This window comes from Coregonus clupeaformis, chromosome 10 (assembly GCF_020615455.1).
Source record: "Coregonus clupeaformis isolate EN_2021a chromosome 10, ASM2061545v1, whole genome shotgun sequence".
Classification (NCBI taxonomy): Eukaryota; Metazoa; Chordata; class Actinopteri; order Salmoniformes; family Salmonidae; genus Coregonus; species Coregonus clupeaformis.
In genome coordinates, this window is record NC_059201.1 from 32,601,741 (window position 1) to 32,624,356 (window position 22,616).

The 22,616-nt window shown below is 46.6% G+C and overlaps 1 protein-coding gene across 1 annotated transcript; it reads right to left on the bottom strand.

Annotated features, from left to right (window-relative positions):
• Positions 1-526: 526 nt before the first annotated feature.
• LOC121575033 (leucine-rich repeat neuronal protein 1) lies at positions 527-21,153 on the bottom strand. The gene is made up of 2 exons (XM_041887811.1): positions 20,641-21,153; positions 527-3,307 (listed from the first exon to the last, which is right to left on the bottom strand). The coding sequence occupies exon 2, from the start codon at positions 3,059-3,061 to the stop codon at positions 899-901; it is 2,163 nt and encodes a 720-aa protein (XP_041743745.1). The 5' UTR covers positions 3,062-3,307; positions 20,641-21,153; the 3' UTR covers positions 527-898.
• Positions 21,154-22,616: the final 1,463 nt, after the last annotated feature.

The window sequence follows — 22,616 nt, forward strand, 5'->3', positions numbered from 1 at the left end:
CACGCAATGAGTGCCTTTTGCATCCCTTTGATATTTTAAGTAGAAATTGTGCAACAATATTGAATTTTGAAATCCTGTTATATTAAATGAAGTGCCCTTTATTAATATAGACCACATGGATAATTCAATTAATCGGATTAATATGAATAAAGATTTGCTAAAGTTCCAAAATTCAGCATTTTGACATGTCCCTCTGTGCACCCTCTGTGACCTGACTTCTAGGAAGATTTTAACCCGCTTAACCCCAACATTTCTCCAAGTTTTCACCGTCATTGTAAAGTTATGCTTTGACAAAGTCATTTCTGAAGATTATTATTTATATCATGTGATTAGTGATTCATTTACATCTGTCCCTCATTTTTAAGGTCAACCTTGTTATGTAAACTGAACTCTCATTTTAATATGGTGAAACTATTCCTTTTTATATATATATATATATATTTAAAACATTGAACATCTAATAGTCAAATCATAGTGTAAAAGCAGGTGAGCTGGTTCTACTCTTTTTGGCCATTTTCTGGTGTTTTGAGGTTATCCATAGACAGGCTAGAAATGTTTTAACAATTTCAATTTTGTTGTGAAGCTTGCATTCAATTGCCCCTACCTGTTGAACACAACAAGCTTCAATTCCCCCTGTCACAAGGGGATTTATGGCTGATTTTAGATGAAATCGTCCACCCTGTTACCGTCAACCCTGTTACTTTATTTGGCACTTAATAGACACTTACCATAGTAATTTTTTATTTAACCTCTTGAGATGAGAAAACGTGTTTTTATGAAGTTCATCATGTGCTCTTTATGACAGAATGATACAATTAGATGAAATCAAATTATAATTTTTTTTGACCAAGTTACACTTCTCAAAAGGCACCGAATTGGTGGAATGACCCAGTAGCTATCACCACATATAGTAGCTCTGTGTAGTGTCCACTTGGCTGGGTTTGGTCTCTGAGGAGGAGGACACCTCTTTGTCCTTCTCACTGTCCACCTCCCACAGGTTGATGAGGGGAGGGTAGAGCTCATTAAGGGGGATGGAGGATGTTTTCTGCATGTACTTTTTCAGGGAGTGATTGTAGTTTTTCCTCTTCCACCTCTTGGCAATGTACACAGCCATAGAAGCCAGGCTGATGATGCCGAATATGGTTCCCATGACAGCTGCGAGAGCGGTGTTAGTGCCTTGGTCAGATATCTCCACAGCAAAGGCTGCGTGCTTCGTCGTGACGTTGACACAGGACTTTTGCATCTGCTGGTGGATGTTGGAGACGGTGAGACACACCTCGTACTCGGTGGCAGGCTGTAGGTGTGTGAGGTTATACTCATGGACATCCACTGGGACCCTGGCTGTGTAGGTGATGTGGGGGTTGTCTATCTTCATGGTGGCAGATGACCACTTGAGGTTGGAGGTCATGACATTGGAGTTCACCTTCCAGGAGACCAGGATAGAGTGGGACTCAGTCTGCTTCACGTAGACCTTCATCAGCTGGGTGCTGTCTAAGAGAGTACCATTCACCCTAATAGCAGTCACCCGAGTGTCCGCCCCCTCAGCATTTTGTGCCACACAGGTGTACCTGCCAGAGTCCTCCACCTGGATGTGAGAGATGCGCAGCGTTCCTTCGCTACTGAGGCTGTACTTATCAGACATGGTGTCCATCATCACCTTGTTCCCCATGGGCGTGACCCAGTAGATCTCCGGTTCGGGCTGGGACATGGCTCGGCAATCCAGATCCACAGTCATGCCGATGTCCAGGTTCAGGTGGTTGGGAAAGGTGTCGTGGGAGATCATCGGCAGGCACTGCTCCGCTGAGTCCTGCTGGAGCACCTCCCTCACATGCTGCCCTCTGACCTCGGCTGGCATGGCACAGAGCATGGAGAGGGGCTCCATGAAGCGGATGCTGGTCTTGTTGGAGCTCATCCACTGGATGACGCAGTCGCATCGCATGGGGTTGCTGTGGATGCTGATCTCACGCAGGTTGGGCAGGAAGTCCACGGTAGACTGGTAGAGGGCGTTAAGGGCATTGTTGTTCAACATGAGGCTCTCCAGGGCAGGGAGGTCACGGAAGGCCTGGCGGTTCACGTAGGAGAACTTGGGGTTGTTAGTGGCCTCCAGCTTGGTGAGCTCAGGGAGGTTATCGAGGGCAAATCGGTCAATGCAGGCCAGCTCCCCCATGTTGTTTATGCCCAGCTCTTTCAGCCTCAGCATGTTCTTCAAGTCCCCCTCTTTGATTTTGTGCACAGGATTTTTGTTCAAGTCCAAGAACTTGAGGTTAGGTAATTTCTGAAGAGCTTTCTGAGGAACTCTGACTAGCTTATTGTCGTAGAAGGAGAGACTCTCTAGGTTGTCTAGTCCCACAAAAGCATTTCCAGGAATGTCTGTTAAATCCATTCCAGCCAGAACCAAGCTCCTCAGGTTTACAAGAGGCTTGAAGTTAAAGTCCAGGATGCCAACGACAGGGTTTTCCCCGATCATGAGGATCTCCAGGTTGGGCGTGGACTCAAACCAGCGGCTGTCGATGGCCTTGAGCCTGTTAGAGTTGAGATGGAGCCTGAGCAGGTTGTGCAGGCCAGAGAGGGCATTGGGGGAGATAATGTTGATCTGGTTATGGTTGATGTAGAGCTCTTGCAGGTTGCTGAGGTCCTGCAGGCAGTAGTCAGGCATCTCAGTGATCTGGTTCTCCTCCAGGTGAAGGGTGGTGAGCTGAGACATGTTGCTGAGGCCCACGTCGCGGATGCTGCTGAAGTTGTTCTGAGACAGGTCCAGCTCTGTCAGGTTGTAGAGCTGCTCCAGCTCCTCACTGGTCCTGGCGATGTAGTTGCTCTGCAGGAGGAGCACCTGCGTGTCACTGGACAGGTTGCCTGGGATGCGTGTGAGACGGAGGTCGTTGCAGTCCACCGTCGTGGCTTCTCTGTAGGTGGACTGGGGGGTGAACCAGGGTCGGATCTCACACACACACTGCTGGGGACACTCATTATCTCTCTGGATGGAGGATAGTCCAACGGACGACAGAATCAGGCCAGCGAACAACTGGCCTAGTAGACAGTAGATAAACCTCCCTCTAGCCATGCTGTCTGTCTGCGTTCACCTGTCTAAACCCACAGGGTTGGACACCAGAAGGGGTAGATGACCTTGGAGGGAGCTGTGTGATTGTCATTAATCAGAGGGGGTGCTGATTGTAGTTGTATCCCTCTAAAATTGTCCAGACGGGAAAAGATGTGCAGGGGGTTCCAATTAAACAGTTACAGTGTTACAGTGAGTCTCCCACTGTTCAGAGTTTTTCTTTCATCAAGACCTCAGGACTGCAAGGTGAGTCTGTAAAACAAAGACAAAAAAAGACAATGAGTCACTGTACAGTTTAGTTTAACACAAGGACACCCAGGAGCACAAATACCATTCAGAAATATATATTTATGAGACTAAGGGAGTTGGTGAAAACTAGTGTCAGGGGTATATGTAAGGCTATACTGTATCATACGTCTAGTCACATCATATTACCGAAAGTTACATTTCAGCCATGTTAAATAAAACATGACTGTAACACAGCTCCTGATGATGTTGAGAGCAAACCGTCTGTTTACATCTGTCATGATCGTTTACGGACGAGAAGGACCAAGGCGCAGCGTGATATGCATTCATATTTATTTACGTACTGAACACACGACAAAACAACAAACGAAACGTGAAGTCCAAGGTAGACAAAAAACATACCTCACACGGAACAAGATCCCACAACTAACTCGTGCCAAAAGGCTGCCTAAGTATGGTCCCCAATCAGAGACAACGAGCGACAACCTGGGAACCACACAGGCCAACATAGATCTAGACATACTAGAAACCCAACACAGAAAATACACACCCTGACTCAACAAATACAAGTCCCTTGAGTCAGGGCGTGACAACATCTTCATCTGAGAGATTGCTAATATGAATTATGCAGCATCATCAGTTATGAGGAAAACTGCGAAATCAGCTCATTTTAATGCACAATAATAATAAAAAAACACCCCTCAGAACTCGTTTACTTGGACAAAGATCAAATTCCATTGAGTGCTTTCATCTATCCAACAGGCCCATCAGGAATAGATCATTAGCTTCTTCATACATCATTAAATACTCAGAGATACGTAAGTATTCTAAAAATATATTTATGGCAAAAATAAGTTCCTAGATTATTAATGAAGGGTCCACTGTGTCCTGGTTTTGGTACAGAAATACTATGAATTTCTTTGAACATTTGTAGGGTATTTCTGAGAGAAGCCTTCAGGTCGCATTGCAAGTACAGCATTTTGTAGAGCATACCTCACACTTCTCTTCAGCCGCAACAGTAATTTACTCAAATAAATTGTGATAATCCAGAATAACTTTAATCCAAGGACAGAGATTTTAGGAGAAGGACTTGTGAAGCCAGAATCTGGCCCAATGGTCTAGTCTGGAGAAGAGCAGCTCATAACAGGAGCACTAGGCATCTGCCATCCCATATGGCACTACTGTGCTGACTCTAACAAATGGGCCACAATACTATTAAACCTAAAGTTGATATGTTATATCAATTAAAATATACTTTTATTGTGGTAATGTTCTTCAGAATAATGATTTCACTGACTATTGAGTTGGTTTCTAAGCTTTTGCTACCATCACTAAAGAGTGTTAGTGATTTTCCAGAGGAGAGGCAGGCACATATGCACACTTGAGCAACTACAAGGCTCTGTAATTGAGTTCTGAAAGTGGCATGTGGAAATCAATAAGTACTGATTCCTCCCTGAAACTACTGAAGGGTTAGAAATGAGAAGTGGGTTTACATTAGTGCTTTACTCTAAGTACCAACCTTTCCTGTACATGTAGTAAACTTATATAATGTAGAGGTGGGAATCAGCAATCTACCGTGGCGGAATCCTGTAAGGCATTATAATCTGAGCAACATTTAAGAAATCCCCTAACCTAATTAGGTGAATTTACTGAGGGATGTATCCCTTTCCGTGGAAGAGACATGCGTTAGTACTGTAGTGCCATAGGGCTTCTCAACCAAACAACTGTGATCAACACTCGCTTAAGAAGATATTGCTAAGAGGCTTTGAAACCAGAGAGCTGACTAATTCATCTGAGTGCAAAACTGCCTGGCAACAGAGCAAGGGTGACGAAACAAGTTCAAGCTCCTCCTGCACAGGGGATTTTTCTACTGGAACGGGGTGAAATAAGGGGTGAAATGAGGGTAATACAGACATGTTTCTTAAACTAAGGCAGAGTGAGTGGTTAAGATTGACTTGACCCATCAGGATTAGCAGAGGCAGAAATCAGTCTGAGGAAATGTAACCCTCAGGAGAGATACAGGTCACTGTGTTCTTTAACTACAAATGACTGTAACCTACCTCATCATGTTTATTCACTGACTCACAGAAGAAGAAAAAACATATTCAAACCATTTTGTTGAACTGTTAGAAAACTGTGCTTATTATTTGACCCTATGTCATTGCACCAATGATTTTTATGCACTACAGGATGATGATAGCGTACATATTTCGAACACACAATTTGAGACTAAGGACAAGGTTGAGCCTGAACAGCTAAATGTCACATCATAAATGCATGTCCTCAAACAGCCATTACTGATAGGCTTAAATAGGCTTAGAAGTAGTCCACAATGCATAAAAAATACAGCAAAGTGACAATGTCTTGCAAGGTTGCCTTGTTAAATCATAATATAGTTGAAGTCGGAAGTTTACATACACCTTAGCCAAATACAATTTAAACTCATTTTTTTCACAATTCCTGACATTTAATCCTAGTAAACATTCCCTGTCAGTTATGATCACCACTTTATTTTAAGAATGTGAAATGTCAGAATAATAGTAGAGAGAATGATTTCTTTCAGCTTTTATTTCTTTCATCACATTCCCAGTGGGTCAGAAGTTTACATACACTCAATTAGTATTTGGTAGCATTGCCTTTAAATTGTTTAACTTGGGTCAAACGTTTCGGGTAGCCTTCCACAAGCTTCCCACAATAAGTTGGGTGAATTTTGGCCCATTCCTCCTGACAGAGCTGGTGTAACTGTGTCAGGTTTGTAGGCCTCCTTGCTCGCACACGCTTTTTAAGTTCTGCCCACACATTTTCTATAGGATTGAGGTCAGGGCTTTGTGATGGCCACTCCAATACCTTGACTTTGTTGTCCTTAAGCCATTTTTTGCCACAACTTTGGAAGTATGCTTGTGTCACGACTTCCGCCGAGGCTGCCTCCCCTCCTTGTTCGGGCAGGTTTCGGCGTTCGTCGTCACCGGCTTACTAGCTACTGCCGATCCCATTCTCATCACTCCACTTGTCATGTCTTGTCTTGTCAATCACACACACCTGGTGCTCATTCCCCTAATTAGTATGTGTATAAGTGTTCCCTCTGTTCTGCTTGTCTTTGTGAGTGATTGTTTCATTGTGAGAGCGAGTAGCTCGGTTGAGCTACTCTTCCATTTGTTATTGCCAAGGTGGAATATTTCCCTTGTGATAGTTTCGTATTGACGCTGGGTGCGTTTGATTTATGTAAACGGAATAAACTCTGGACTTCGGTGTTTTACCTCCTGCGCCTGACTCCTTCATTCACACCTCATCACAGAATCACTCACCCACTGAATGGAGTCAGCAGGAGAAGACCGCATGCCTGGAGTTGTGGCAAGGGTCCAGGAGCATTCCTCGATGCTGGCCAGCTTGGGGGAAGCGATCTATCGAGACCAGCTGGTCAACCGGATCCAGCCACCTACACCCCAGCCTCTGGAGGGATCAGCGACAGTGCCACTCTGGTGGCACGAAGGGACAATCCACCTTACATCGCAGGCAACGTTCCTTTGGGTCTGGAGGCGGTAGGCAGGGTACGCACGCATCACCCCTGGTAACGAACACCCAAAATTGTTCAGAGCCCTTTGCGGCGCACTGTACCTTATCTATCTCCTTTCCCGATCACCTGGTAGTTTCCCAGTGTAAGGCGCTAGTCGATTCAGGCGCAGCTGGGAACTTAATGGACAGGGCATTTGCACGCTGTCAAGGCATTTAATTGGTTCCCCTATCCATTCCACTCCCCATCAGAGCACTTGATAGTCAACCATTAGGGTCCGGGTTGGTTAAAGAGGTTACTGTACCAGTCACAGGAGACGCATTTTGAGCAGATCCATTTTTTGATTAGTAGTATTTTTTTGTAGTCTTAGGTATTCCGTGGTTAGCCCTTCACAACCCCACTTTTTCATGGCCGCAGAGGGTTCTTACGGGGTGGTCGCGTGAGTGTCGGGGTAGGTGTCTAGGTGTTTCCGTTGGTGCGACCACAGTGGAAAGTCCAGACGGTACCCCCACCGTGCATATTCCTCCCGAATACCATGATCTGGTGCTCGCATTTTCCAAGACGCAAGCGACTAAATTACCACCTCATCGGGAGGGGGATTGCGCGATAAACCTTCGGGTAGACGCTGTACCTCCCAGGAGTCATGTGTATCCCCTGTCGCAGGCTGAAACGGAGGCTATGGAAACCGAGTCCCTGCGCCAGGGGTATATACGTCCCTCCACTTCACCTGCTTCCTCGAGTTTCTACTTTGTGAAGAAGAAAGATGGCGGTTTACGCCCGTGCATTGATTATCGACCACTGAATAAGTTGACTGTACGATTTAGTTATCCTCTTCCCCTCATTCCTTCAGTGATTGAGTCAATGCATGGGCCCCGTTTTTTCACCAAATTAGACCTCAGGAGTGCCTACAACCTGGTGCGTATTCGGGAAAGGGATGAGAGGAAAACCGCATTCAGCACAACCTCGGGGCATTATGAATACCTGGTGATGCCCTATGGTTTGATGAATGCTCCATCCGTTTTCCAGTCCTTTGTGAACGAGGTGTTTCGGGACATGCTTGGTCGCGGTGTGGTGGTCTACATCGATAACATTTACATTTTACATTTACATTTACATTTACGTCATTTAGCAGATGCTCTTATCCAGAGCGACGGGGAGCCAGCAGGCCAGAGGTGGATGAACGCAATGCTCTCGTTTGGGTGTAGGGACTGATCAGAGCCTGAAGGTACAGAGGTGCCGTTCCCCTCACAGCTCCATAGGCAAGCACCATGGTCTTGTAACAGATGCGAGCTTCAACTGGAAGCCAGTGGAGTGTGCGGAGGAGCGGGGTGACGTGAGAGAACTTGGGAAGGTTGAACACCAGACGGGCTGCGGCATTCTGGATAAGTTGTAGGGGTTTAATGGCACAGGCAGGGAGCCCAGCCAACAGCGAGTTGCAGTAATCCAGTTAAGCACGGCTGAAATACGATCCTGGTGTATTCCACTACGCACGCCGAGCATGTGTCCCTAGTTCGCAAGGTACTGGTCCGACTGCTGGAGAATGATCTTTATGCCAAGGCAGAGAAGTGTGAGTTTTTCCAGCAGTCAATCTCCTTCCTCGGATACCGCATTACTACCACAGGTGTGGAGATGGAGGGAGATCGCATTTGAGCCGTGCGTAATTGGCCGACTCCAACCACGGTGAAGGAGGTGCAGCGCTTCCCTGGCTTTGCCAACTACTATTGGAGGTTTATTCGGGGCTTTGGCAAGGTTGCAGCTCCCATTACCTCCTTGTTGAAGGGTGGGCCGTCCCGGCTCCGCTGGTCTGCTGAGGCTGATTTGGCCTTCAGTAGATTGCGGGGTCTGTTCACCTCAGCCCTGGTACTGGCTCACCCCGATTCATCACTACCGTTCGTAGTGGAGGTGGATGCGTCCAAGGTAGGGATAGGCGCTGTCTTATTCCAATGCTCGGGCACGCCACCCAAGCCCCGCCCCTCTGCCTTCTTTTCAAAGAAGCTCAGCTCGGCGGAGTAGAACTACTGCGTTGGTGATCGGGAGCTGCTGGCTGTTGTCCGACCTTTGATGTTGTGGAGGCATTGGCTCGAAGGGGCGAAACACCCTTTCCTCGTCTGGACAGACCACCGTAACCTGGAGTACATTCGGGCAGCGAGAGGCTGAAACCTCGCCATGCCAGGTGGGCCCTCTTCTTCACCCGGTTTGATTTCACACTCTCATACATTCCGGGTACGAAGAACGTGAAGGCAGACGCACTGTCTCGGCTGTATGACACAGAGGAGAGGCCCAGAGACAACACCCCCATACTCCCAGCCTCATGCATTGTGGCGCCGGTAGTATGGGGCGATGGACGCGGATATAGAGCTTATCCGTGATCGTCTGATCTACTGGGCACACACGACACCCTCGTCTGGTCATCCAGGTATCGGTCGTACAATGCGCTGCCTGACCGAGAAGTACTGGTGTATGCCAAGTACCTTGGCTAAGGACGTGAGGGTGTATGTTTCCTCCTGCTCAGTGTGCGCCCAGAGTAAGGCACCTAGGCACCTCCAAGCGGGTAAGCGACAACCTTTACCAGTTCCACAACGACCATGGTCTCACCTTAGTATTGATTTTCTTATTGATCTTCCCCTCACCCAAGGTAACACCAATATCCTGGTCATTGTGGATCGCTTTTCGAAGTCCTGCCGCCTCCTTCTGCCCGGTCTCCCCACGGCCCTACAAACTGCGGAGGCTCTGTTTACTCACGTCTTCCGGCACTACGGGGTACCAGAGGATATAGTGTCCGATCGAGGTCCCCAGTTCATGTCTAGAGTCTGGAAGGCGTTCATGGAACGTCTGGGGGTCTTGGTCAGCCTGACCTCTGGATTTCACCCCGAGAGTAATGGGCAGGTGGAAAGGGTGAATCAAGATGTGGGTAGGTTCCTGCGGACTTACTGTCAGGACTGGCCGGTGTTCCTGCCATGGGCAGAATACGCTCAGAACTCTCTCCGCCACTCCTCCACTAACCTAACACCCTTCCAATGTGTTTTGGGTTACCAACCGGTTCTGGCACTGTGGCGCCAGACCGAGGCTCCTGCGGTGGATGACTGGTTTCGGCGCGCGGAGGAGACTTGGGACGATGCCCACGTTCGCCTCCAGCGCGGCGTGCGTCGTCAGAAGGCAAACGCTGACCGCCACCGCAGGGAGGCCCCGGTTTTCGTACCGGGGGATCGGGTCTGCCTCTCGACCCGGAATCTACCCCTCCGCCTGCCCTGCCGGAAGCTGAGCCCGCGGTTTGTGGGGCTGTTTAAAATCCTGAGGAGGATAAATGAGGTTACATACAGGTTGTTACTCCCCCCTGATTACCGTATTAACCCCTCGTATCATGTGTCTCTCCTCAGGCCGGTGGTAGCTGGTCCGCTCCAGGAGTCTGAGGTGCGGGAGGTTCCTCCACCTCCTCTGGACATCGAGGGGCCCCCGGCGTACTCGGTCCGTTCCATACTGGATTCGAAGCGTCGGATGGGGGGCCTTCAGTATCTTGTGGAGTGGGAGGGGTACGGTCCGGCGGAGGCGGTGCTGGGTCCCAAGGAGGGACATCCTTGATCCCTCCCTGTTGAAGGATTTCCACCATCGCCATCCGACTCGCCCTGCTCCTCGCCCTCCTGGCCGTCCCTGAGGCCGGTGTCGGCGCACTGCTGGAGCCACGCGTTAAGGGGCGGTACTGTCACGACTTCCGCCGAGGCTGCCTCCCCTCCTTGTTCGGGCAGGTTTCGGCGTTCGTCATCACCGGCTTACTAGCTACTGCCTATCCCATTCTCATCACTCCACTTGTCATGTCTTGTCTTGTCAATCACACATACCTGGTGCTCATTCCCCTAATTAGTATGTGTATAAGTGTTCCCTCTGTTCCCCTTGTCTTTGTGAGTGATTGTTTCATTGTGAGAGCAAGTACCTTGGTTGAGCTACTCTTCCATTTGTTATTGCCAAGGTGGAATATTTCCCTTGTGATAGATTCGTATTGACGCTGGGTGCGTTTTATGTATGTAAACGGGTAAACTCGGACTTCTGTGTTTTACCTCCTACACCGGACTCCTTCATTCACACCTCATCACAGCTTGGGGTCATTGTCCATTTGGAAGACCCCTTTTTCCTCCGAACATAACGATGGTCATTATGGCCAAACAGTTCTATTTTTGTTTCATCAGACCAGAGGACATTTCTCCAAAAATTACGATCTTTGTCCCCATGTGCAGTTGCAAACCGTAGTCTGGCTTTTTTATGGCGGTTTTGGAGCAGTGGCTTCTTCCTTGTTGAGCGGCCTTTCAGGTTATGTCGATATAGGACTCATTTTACTGTGGATATAGATACTTTTGTACCTGTTTCCTCCAGCATCTTCACAAGGTCATTTGCTGTTGTTCTGGAATTGATTTGCACTTTTCGCACCAAAGTACGTTCATCTCTAGGAGACAGAACGCGTCTCCTTCCTGAGCGGTATGACGGCTGCGTGGTCCCATGGTGTTTATACTTGCGTACTATTGTTTGTACAGATGAACATGGTACCTTCAGGCATTTGGAAATTGCTCCCAAGGATGAACCAGACTTGTGGAGGTCTACAATTCTTTTTCTGAGGTCTTGGCTGATTTATTTTTATTTTCCCATGATGTCAAGCAAAGAGGCACTGAGTTTGAAGGTAGGCCTTGAAATACATCCACAGGTACACCTCAATTGACTCAAATGATGTCAATTAGCCTATCAGAAGCTTCTAAAGCCATTACATCATTTTCTGGAATTGTCCAAGCTGTTTAAAGGCACAGTCAACTTCTGACCCACTGGAATTGTGATACAGTGAATTATAAGTGAAATAATCTGTCTGTAAACAATTGTTGGAAAAATTACTTGTGTCATGCACAAAGTAGATGTCCTAAACGACTTGCCAAAACTATAGTTTGTTAAAAATAAATTTGTGGAGTGGTTGAAAAATGAGTTTTAATGACTCCAACCTAAGTGTATGTAAACTTCCGACTTCAACTGTATATAGTTATACATTACAATAAAACCTGCATAATCAAACAGAAGAGAATGTCCTGCAAAATCTTATGGTTCACTTCACTAAAGTACCTCTAGTTGTAAGATAGAATTGAATTATGCAAAGAATACCTGAATACAAATGGACAATTGATAAAGATTTGAGTTACAGGATTGTTTTTGAATGCTGATGTTTAAGGATTTGCTTTGTTCGCTGGCTGTCAGACATCAGGTCTTTGATATGTGCTGAGGAGTGAAATCGTTTTTTTCCAGGAGAAGGGTGTTTACTTTTCCAATCCTGTGTACACAGCGCGTAATCCTCCCAGAGATGTGAGCAATGGAAGACATAAAATCCGATCACATAATTCTGACATAATAAACATAAACAAGATAAGGCTTCCCTCAGGGAAAACCAATTGAATCTAATAAGTCAATTCTCCACCATCACCAATCACTCTAGAACTACTTCTAAACAGACACTCACAATCAAAGAAAAACGTCCTATGGTGATATTAAGATTACGTGACAATGAGCAATGGAAAATTTGAAAGTTGATTTTCCACACACTCTAAAAGCCCATGAACATTTACACCTCTTTAAGAGACGAACAGTCTGGTGGGCTGGGATTGGCAAAGATAATTGGTAACTACCACAGAGAAGATTAAAAAAACAAACAAAAAATAAACAGAAAGGACTAAAATAACTATATTCCCCTGAAAGGGTGGGAGAGGTGTAAGGTTACTACATACAGGAGGGTTTTGGGGAAAAAGTTAGTTGTTTCAGAATACAGTATAATACAATAAGCAGAGACAGTTGGCTTCCTGAAGACTGAAGTTATGTCCTGCATAAAAGGGTTCTGCCACTTCATGTCCATAGCATTAACATGAGAAGCTGCATATTGATTGTAGTCTAGATTAGAATATGATAAATTCACCTCCGTCAAACCAAGGACTGATAACTCCTCATCGTACATCTCTGCAGAGGTAATACGCTATCTGTGAGACAGGCGTGTTGAGTCTTTCAGGTAATAAGAACACTGTAAAGTGAAGTGTTACCTGAAATGTATGCTTGTATTTGTAGCCTGTGCCCTCCACACTGAGAAAATACAACAGCAATGTCCCACCACTAAGCCTAGGGTGTTTGGGCCAATAAGCCCACTGTAAAGGTTTCACTCTGCACAGAATGATTCCTTCAGCGGATTATGAGAACATAATTAATGAAACTGCTGCCTAGCCTGCACCATGCCTTACCTCTGAGATCCTGAAAAATACTAATGTGTTGCTCCTTTTTACAAGAATAATGGGAGAAGCTTGAGCTGCAGCACCCTCCATTCACCCCTCCTCTTCCCACCCCTGCCCCCTCTCCCTAGCCCCTAAGGGAACTCTCTTCTCCATGGTGCTGGACATTGTAGCATTCTCAATGTCTCCTAATAACCCTGCCTGGTGGACAGACACATGCACCCTATTATCAGGCCTGTGTGTGTGTGTGTGTGTGTGTGTGTGTGTGTGTGTGTGTGTGTGTGTGTGTGTGTGTGTGTGTGTGTGTGTGTGTGTGTGTGTGTGTGTGTGTGTGTGTGTTTGTTTGTTGGAGGGGGGGGGGGTTTGCCCACAGGGTATGCAGAGAAAAATCTGGTGCTCGCATTTTCCAAGACGCAAGCGACTAAATTACCACCTCATCGGGAGGGGGATTGCGCGATAAACCTTCGGGTAGACGCTGTACCTCCCAGGAGTCATGTGTATCCCCTGTCGCAGGCTGAAACGGAGGCTATGGAAACCGAGTCCCTGCGCCAGGGGTATATACGTCCCTCCACTTCACCTGCTTCCTCGAGTTTCTACTTTGTGAAGAAGAAAGATGGCGGTTTACGCCCGTGCATTGATTATCGACCACTGAATAAGTTGACTGTACGATTTAGTTATCCTCTTCCCCTCATTCCTTCAGTGATTGAGTCAATGCATGGGCCCCGTTTTTTCACCAAATTAGACCTCAGGAGTGCCTACAACCTGGTGCGTATTCGGGAAAGGGATGAGAGGAAAACCGCATTCAGCACAACCTCGGGGCATTATGAATACCTGGTGATGCCCTATGGTTTGATGAATGCTCCATCCGTTTTCCAGTCCTTTGTGAACGAGGTGTTTCGGGACATGCTTGGTCGCGGTGTGGTGGTCTACATCGATAACATTTACATTTTACATTTACATTTACATTTACGTCATTTAGCAGACGCTCTTATCCAGAGCGACGGGGAGCCAGCAGGCCAGAGGTGGATGAATGCAATGCTCTCGTTTGGGTGTAGGGACTGATCAGAGCCTGAAGGTACAGAGGTGCCGTTCCCCTCACAGCTCCATAGGCAAGCACCATGGTCTTGTAACAGATGCGAGCTTCAACTGGAAGCCAGTGGAGTGTGCGGAGGAGCGGGGTGACGTGAGAGAACTTGGGAAGGTTGAACACCAGACGGGCTGCGGCATTCTGGATAAGTTGTAGGGGTTTAATGGCACAGGCAGGGAGCCCAGCCAACAGCGAGTTGCAGTAATCCAGTTAAGCACGGCTGAAATACGATCCTGGTGTATTCCACTACGCACGCCGAGCATGTGTCCCTAGTTCGCAAGGTACTGGTCCGACTGCTGGAGAATGATCTTTATGCCAAGGCAGAGAAGTGTGAGTTTTTCCAGCAGTCAATCTCCTTCCTCAGATACCGCAAATCTACCACAGGTGTGGAGATGGAGGGAGATCGTATTTCAGCCGTGCGTAATTGGCCGACTCCAACCACGGTGAAGGAGGTGCAGCGCTTCCCTGGCTTTGCCAACTACTATTGGAGGTTTATTCGGGGCTTTGGCAAGGTTGCAGCTCCCATTACCTCCTTGTTGAAGGGTGGGCCGTCCCGGCTCCGCTGGTCTGCTGAGGCTGATTTGGCCTTCAGTAGATTGCGGGGTCTGTTCACCTCAGCCCTGGTACTGGCTCACCCCGATTCATCACTACCGTTCGTAGTGGAGGTGGATGCGTCCAAGGTAGGGATAGGCGCTGTCTTATTCCAATGCTCGGGCACGCCACCCAAGCCCCGCCCCTCTGCCTTCTTTTCAAAGAAGCTCAGCTCGGCGGAGTAGAACTACTGCGTTGGTGATCGGGAGCTGCTGGCTGTTGTCCGACCTTTGATGTTGTGGAGGCATTGGCTCGAAGGGGCGAAACACCCTTTCCTCGTCTGGACAGACCACCGTAACCTGGAGTACATTCGGGCAGCGAGGAGGCTGAAACCTCGCCATGCCAGGTGGGCCCTCTTCTTCACCCGGTTTGATTTCACACTCTCATACATTCCGGGTACGAAGAACGTGAAGGCAGACGCACTGTCTCGGCTGTATGACACAGAGGAGAGGCCCAGAGACAACACCCCCATACTCCCAGCCTCATGCATTGTGGCGCCGGTAGTATGGGCGATGGACGCGGATATAGAGCTTATCCGTGATCGTCTGATCTACTGGGCACACACGACACCCTCGTCTGGTCATCCAGGTATCGGTCGTACAATGCGCTGCCTGACCGAGAAGTACTGGTGTATGCCAAGTACCTTGGCTAAGGACGTGAGGGTGTATGTTTCCTCCTGCTCAGTGTGCGCCCAGAGTAAGGCACCTAGGCACCTCCAAGCGGGTAAGCGACAACCTTTACCAGTTCCACAACGACCATGGTCTCACCTTAGTATTGATTTTCTTATTGATCTTCCCCTCACCCAAGGTAACACCAATATCCTGGTCATTGTGGATCGCTCGAAGTCCTGCCGCCTCCTTCTGCCCGGTCTCCCCACGGCCCTACAAACTGCGGAGGCTCTGTTTACTCACGTCTTCCGGCACTACGGGGTACCAGAGGATATAGTGTCCGATCGAGGTCCCCAGTTCATGTCTAGAGTCTGGAAGGCGTTCATGGAACGTCTGGGGGTCTTGGTCAGCCTGACCTCTGGATTTCACCCCGAGAGTAATGGGCAGGTGGAAAGGGTGAATCAAGATGTGGGTAGGTTCCTGCGGACTTACTGTCAGGACTGGCCGGTGTTCCTGCCATGGGCAGAATACGCTCAGAACTCTCTCCGCCACTCCTCCACTAACCTAACACCCTTCCAATGTGTTTTGGGTTACCAACCGGTTCTGGCACTGTGGCGCCAGACCGAGGCTCCTGCGGTGGATGACTGGTTTCGGCGCGCGGAGGAGACTTGGGACGATGCCCACGTTCGCCTCCAGCGCGGCGTGCGTCGTCAGAAGGCAAACGCTGACCGCCACCGCAGGGAGGCCCCGGTTTTCGTACCGGGGGATCGGGTCTGCCTCTCGACCCGGAATCTACCCCTCCGCCTGCCCTGCCGGAAGCTGAGCCCGCGGTTTGTGGGGCTGTTTAAAATCCTGAGGAGGATAAATGAGGTTACATACAGGTTGTTACTCCCCCCTGATTACCGTATTAACCCCTCGTATCATGTGTCTCTCCTCAGGCCGGTGGTAGCTGGTCCGCTCCAGGAGTCTGAGGTGCGGGAGGTTCCTCCACCTCCTCTGGACATCGAGGGGCCCCCGGCGTACTCGGTCCGTTCCATACTGGATTCGAAGCGTCGGATGGGGGGCCTTCAGTATCTTGTGGAGTGGGAGGGGTACGGTCCGGCGGAACGGTGCTGGGTCCCAAGGAGGGACATCCTTGATCCCTCCCTGTTGAAGGATTTCCACCATCGCCATCCGACTCGCCCTGCTCCTCGCCCTCCTGGCCGTCCCTGAGGCCGGTGTCGGCGCACTGCTGGAGCCACGCGTTAAGGGGCGGTACTGTCACGACTTCCGCCGAGGCTGCCTCCCCTCCTTGTTCGGGCAGGTTTCGGCGTTCGTCATCACCGGCTTACTAGCTACTGCCTATCCCATTCTCATCACTCCACTTGTCATGTCTTGTCTTGTCAATCACACATACCTGGTGCTCATTCCCCTAATTAGTATGTGTATAAGTGTTCCCCTCTGTTCCCCTTGTCTTTGTGAGTGATTGTTTCATTGTGAGAGCAAGTACCTTGGTTGAGCTACTCTTCCATTTGTTATTGCCAAGGTGGAATATTTCCCTTGTGATAGATTCGTATTGACGCTGGGTGCGTTTTATGTATGTAAACAGGTAAACTCGGACTTCTGTGTTTTACCTCCTACACCGGACTCCTTCATTCACACCTCATCACAGCTTGGGGTCATTGTCCATTTGGAAGACCCCTTTTTCCTCCGAACATAACGATGGTCATTATGGCCAAACAGTTCTATTTTTGTTTCATCAGACCAGAGGACATTTCTCCAAAAATTACGATCTTTGTCCCCATGTGCAGTTGCAAACCGTAGTCTGGCTTTTTTATGGCGGTTTTGGAGCAGTGGCTTCTTCCTTGTTGAGCGGCCTTTCAGGTTATGTCGATATAGGACTCATTTTACTGTGGATATAGATACTTTTGTACCTGTTTCCTCCAGCATCTTCACAAGGTCATTTGCTGTTGTTCTGGAATTGATTTGCACTTTTCGCACCAAAGTACGTTCATCTCTAGGAGACAGAACGCGTCTCCTTCCTGAGCGGTATGACGGCTGCGTGGTCCCATGGTGTTTATACTTGCGTACTATTGTTTGTACAGATGAACATGGTACCTTCAGGCATTTGGAAATTGCTCCCAAGGATGAACCAGACTTGTGGAGGTCTACAATTCTTTTTCTGAGGTCTTGGCTGATTTATTTTTATTTTCCCATGATGTCAAGCAAAGAGGCACTGAGTTTGAAGGTAGGCCTTGAAATACATCCACAGGTACACCTCCAATTGACTCAAATGATGTCAATTAGCCTATCAGAAGCTTCTAAAGCCATTACATCATTTTCTGGAATTGTCCAAGCTGTTTAAAGGCACAGTCAACTTCTGACCCACTGGAATTGTGATACAGTGAATTATAAGTGAAATAATCTGTCTGTAAACAATTGTTGGAAAAATTACTTGTGTCATGCACAAAGTAGATGTCCTAAACGACTTGCCAAAACTATAGTTTGTTAAAAAGAAATTTGTGGAGTGGTTGAAAAATGAGTTTTAATGACTCCAACCTAAGTGTATGTAAACTTCCGACTTCAACTGTATATAGTTATACATTACAATAAAACCTGCATAATCAAACAGAAGAGAATGTCCTGCAAAATCTTATGGTTCACTTCACTAAAGTACCTCTAGTTGTAAGATAGAATTGAATTATGCAAAGAATACCTGAATACAAATGGACAATTGATAAAGATTTGAGTTACAGGATTGTTTTTGAATGCTGATGTTTAAGGATTTGCTTTGTTCGCTGGCTGTCAGACATCAGGTCTTTGATATGTGCTGAGGAGTGAAATCGTTTTTTTCCCAGGAGAAGGGTGTTTACTTTTCCAATCCTGTGTACACAGCGCGTAATCCTCCCAGAGATGTGAGCAATGGAAGACATAAAATCCGATCACATAATTCTGACATAATAAACATAAACAAGATAAGGCTTCCCTCAGGGAAAACCAATTGAATCTAATAAGTCAATTCTCCACCATCACCAATCACTCTAGAACTACTTCTAAACAGACACTCACAATCAAAGAAAAACGTCCTATGGTGATATTAAGATTACGTGACAATGAGCAATGGAAAATTTGAAAGTTGATTTTCCACACACTCTAAAAGCCCATGAACATTTACACCTCTTTAAGAGACGAACAGTCTGGTGGGCTGGGATTGGCAAAGATAATTGGTAACTACCACAGAGAAGATTAAAAAAACAAACAAAAAATAAACAGAAAGGACTAAAATAACTATATTCCCCTGAAAGGGTGGGAGAGGTGTAAGGTTACTACATACAGGAGGGTTTTGGGGGAAAAAGTTAGTTGTTTCAGAATACAGTATAATACAATAAGCAGAGACAGTTGGCTTCCTGAAGACTGAAGTTATGTCCTGCATAAAAGGGTTCTGCCACTTCATGTCCATAGCATTAACATGAGAAGCTGCATATTGATTGTAGTCTAGATTAGAATATGATAAATTCACCTCCGTCAAACCAAGGACTGATAACTCCTCATCGTACATCTCTGCAGAGGTAATACGCTATCTGTGAGACAGGCGTGTTGAGTCTTTCAGGTAATAAGAACACTGTAAAGTGAAGTGTTACCTGAAATGTATGCTTGTATTTGTAGCCTGTGCCCTCCACACTGAGAAAATACAACAGCAATGTCCCACCACTAAGCCTAGGGTGTTTGGGCCAATAAGCCCACTGTAAAGGTTTCACTCTGCACAGAATGATTCCTTCAGCGGATTATGAGAACATAATTAATGAAACTGCTGCCTAGCCTGCACCATGCCTTACCTCTGAGATCCTGAAAAATACTAATGTGTTGCTCCTTTTTACAAGAATAATGGGAGAAGCTTGAGCTGCAGCACCCTCCATTCACCCCTCCTCTTCCCACCCCTGCCCCCTCTCCCTAGCCCCTAAGGGAACTCTCTTCTCCATGGTGCTGGACATTGTAGCATTCTCAATGTCTCCTAATAACCCTGCCTGGTGGACAGACACATGCACCCTATTATCAGGCCTGTGTGTGTGTGTGTGTGTGTGTGTGTGTGTGTGTGTGTGTGTGTGTGTGTGTGTGTGTGTGTGTGTGTGTGTGTGTGTGTGTGTTTGTTTGTTGGAGGGGGGGGGGGGTTTGCCCACAGGGTATGCAGAGAAAATTTTTTAAACGGGGCAAAGTGATGATTTGGTACTTCTAGCATAGGCAACTTGATACCATAGCAACCGATTAATGACAGGGTATAAAACAATGGAACTATGTATCTAAGTGATACTATCGAATGACAACTTTAACAGACTGACTGATAACACAACTGAACTCCTTAAAACAGGGCCAAAGATACTGCTTCACTACCATAGCCTAGCCTTAGTGTTGTTAACACTGTTGGACATACAAAGGGTGAATAAGAAGCTTGTGAGACAATAGTTTGAGTTAACCTCAACTATTACACAGGAGCAACAGCTGCAAAACAGCAGATGCGTTTCTTAAAATGACAATAGGCTACCCCACTCCCTGCCCCCCCGTTACAACCCCGTTCTCTGGACTTTTTTTTATTGAAGACCTGTCTCCTGTTCGATTTATTCTGCCGATAATGGAAGAATCGAGACATCTGCCCACATGCTTTCACATTTATATGCAAATCACATTTTTGCAACGTTGCAGTGGTGAGCCGTGCCGCAGGAGGATCAAAGTTTGTTTCTGAGCATGTTATTTGACGCATTGAGATTGAAAATATATTATTTATGATTGTGAATGATCGAGATATAGCCTAATCTCAATAATAAAAATGACGATATAGAACATCAGATGCAGGGTATTCGTATAGCCTATAGGGGTACTCCTGATTAATTATATAGATAGCCTATAATATTACATTATTATAGAAACCGATTGCCTTTTAGTTATTACTTCATATAATATTGCCCGTGTGTCCCTCCAACCCATGCACAGAAAGTCCTGTGCCCTTGCAGAGATGCAGTAACGGTAGGTTGTTGGCAAACAAATACAATTTTGTTAGGAAAAATGTTACATTTCCAGAAAAATTGATTGCATACTAGCTATGACCCCCTGGCCACAACCTTACTGTGGAGGTAAGTGTCCGGCAACAGAGTTCCTGCTTCCATAACATTCACATCCACCTGTTCTCATACTACTGCACAATACCTCGAAAGAGGATAGCAGGCTACAGAAGAAACAGCTTCAGTTTAATATATTCTGACTTTGTTCATGCATTAGCCTAATTCTGACTTTGTTCATGCAAAATAAATAATATGAAGTATAGGGCTCACCTCGTTGACATGCAAGCCCCTCTCTTCTCAGTTGCATCCAGTTTATTTGGACATTAGTAGCCTAAGGTTTGTGCAAATAGCTTTCACCTCTATGCGTCAATAGCCTACATACCCAACAAATAAATAAAATAAATACATAGATAGCCTAATCGGATTCCTTCAATATTATCATGTAAAATTATTCTTAATCTATTCCATGTGATTCAAGCAGCAACGGGTAGCCTATTTACAGCGGTTTGTCGTTTCTATATTCATTCAGCACGGTTCCCATGTAGGCTATCCTTGAGGAGAGCATGGTCTAGATTGCAGACATCCAAACGCTTCGAAACGCCACCTGCAACCTTATTGACTAGTTGTCTGCCTATTTTCTACTCTTCGCCCGTAGCCTAGTGCTCCTCCAAGGAAAATATGAGAACAGCACCTGGCGCTGTCCAAACGAGTCAGCTGCTTCCTGACTAAGCGATTGGCTGCTGGATGGTGCCGGTCATTCTCTCCCAAGCAGAGCACCATCTGTTCGAGAATTGTTGTGATGAGGAACAAAGGTAGGCGCTAGGGCTGTGCAGTGGGAAAACACAAAGGAGGGGGGGTCTTTTTTTGTTTTTTTCTTGTGAGAAAGTCTTCTGCCTGCCTGCCCGCCCCCGCTCTTCTGTCCTTGACGTCTGCAATGGTGCTTCTGTTGGCCCAGTTTGACAATGAGACAATGTGCCTCTTTGTTTTGCTGTTGTTAAATTCCTCTAACTAATATTGTTTAATATGCAACCCATTCATTTGTTGCTATTCTTGAGCTTTACAACATTGTTTTATTTTAACAAATGTCAGCAATAACTGTGAAAGGTAGCCTATTGAAGAGATAGGCGAGAATGCTTCCCTGTCTTTTTGTAAGAAGAGAGATAAATTGCAGACCTTCAGCAAAGTTGCATCTGATGAATTATTGGCAATTTCACCTCATTTAGACCAGATACACAGAACCCTAGGTTCATGTCTGGACCTGAAAATGAATTAAATCCAAAACCAGAGATCCCTTTTCAGGCCTCCCTAGGCAGTGACTCGGATGTAATGGACCCAACACATTATTCAGTGTTGTAGTTGCTCCACTAGCATTTGAGCAATGATGGCATTAAAGTGTGACGCTGAGAATCCTTTTAGTGAGGGTTGCATTTAGACACAAGCAGCACATTAACCCACTCCAGCCACAGGAACACAAGAGGCCTGCACTATCTCACTACAAAACCCTGTTGGCATGTCTCAAAGTGCATGGCTCACAACCACACAAGGGCCAAATGAAAGCTGAAAGGGTTGACGTGGAAGGCCTGCATGAATTATTGCTCCTCCACCTCCATCGTCCATCCATCTCCTGCTCTCTTTACATCCATCCATCTCCATCCTCCATCAATCTTCTGCTCTCTTCACATTCATGTGTTGCTGGGAAACCCTTTTCTTTATTAGAACAAGATTGGCCCCTTTACACCGCAAGCAATCCATGTCATGTTGTATACAGTAGGCCTAAATGCTGTGATTTTTTGGTCAAACAATCCTTACCCTGCTCTGTAAATGTCAAAATTGACAAATATATTTTCAAGAAAGTCACTTTATTTGATTTCATGACAAAGCCTTGATGTAAAGTGGCCTGTTCTCCAGGGGTGCTCCAGTGATGCTTCAGAGGTTTTGAATGATATGTTTCTTTCTTCTTTTTTTGTGCAATTAGTATGATATGTTAAATTACGAATTTGCATTCTTGAATATCCTGGATTGTATCTTTAAGTGTTCTTCACTTTAAAGCACCATAATCCCAATGTACTCCACCACATTAAAGAGATGAGACATGCACAATCTTGATTTCTAAGGTTCATGACTGGCAAGTGATTTATTATGGTTGAAAGTGAACATGTCAGGTTGAAATTAAAAGCATTGCAGGTTTAAAGCTTTAATCCTGAACCTTATCTATCATCTATCTACGATCCCTAGGCATAAAAAGA

Coding starts and splice junctions, on each gene's coding strand:
- LOC121575033 (XM_041887811.1), bottom strand. CDS start 3,061: ATGGCTAGAGGGAGGTTTATCTACTGTCTACTAGGCCAGTTGTTCGCT.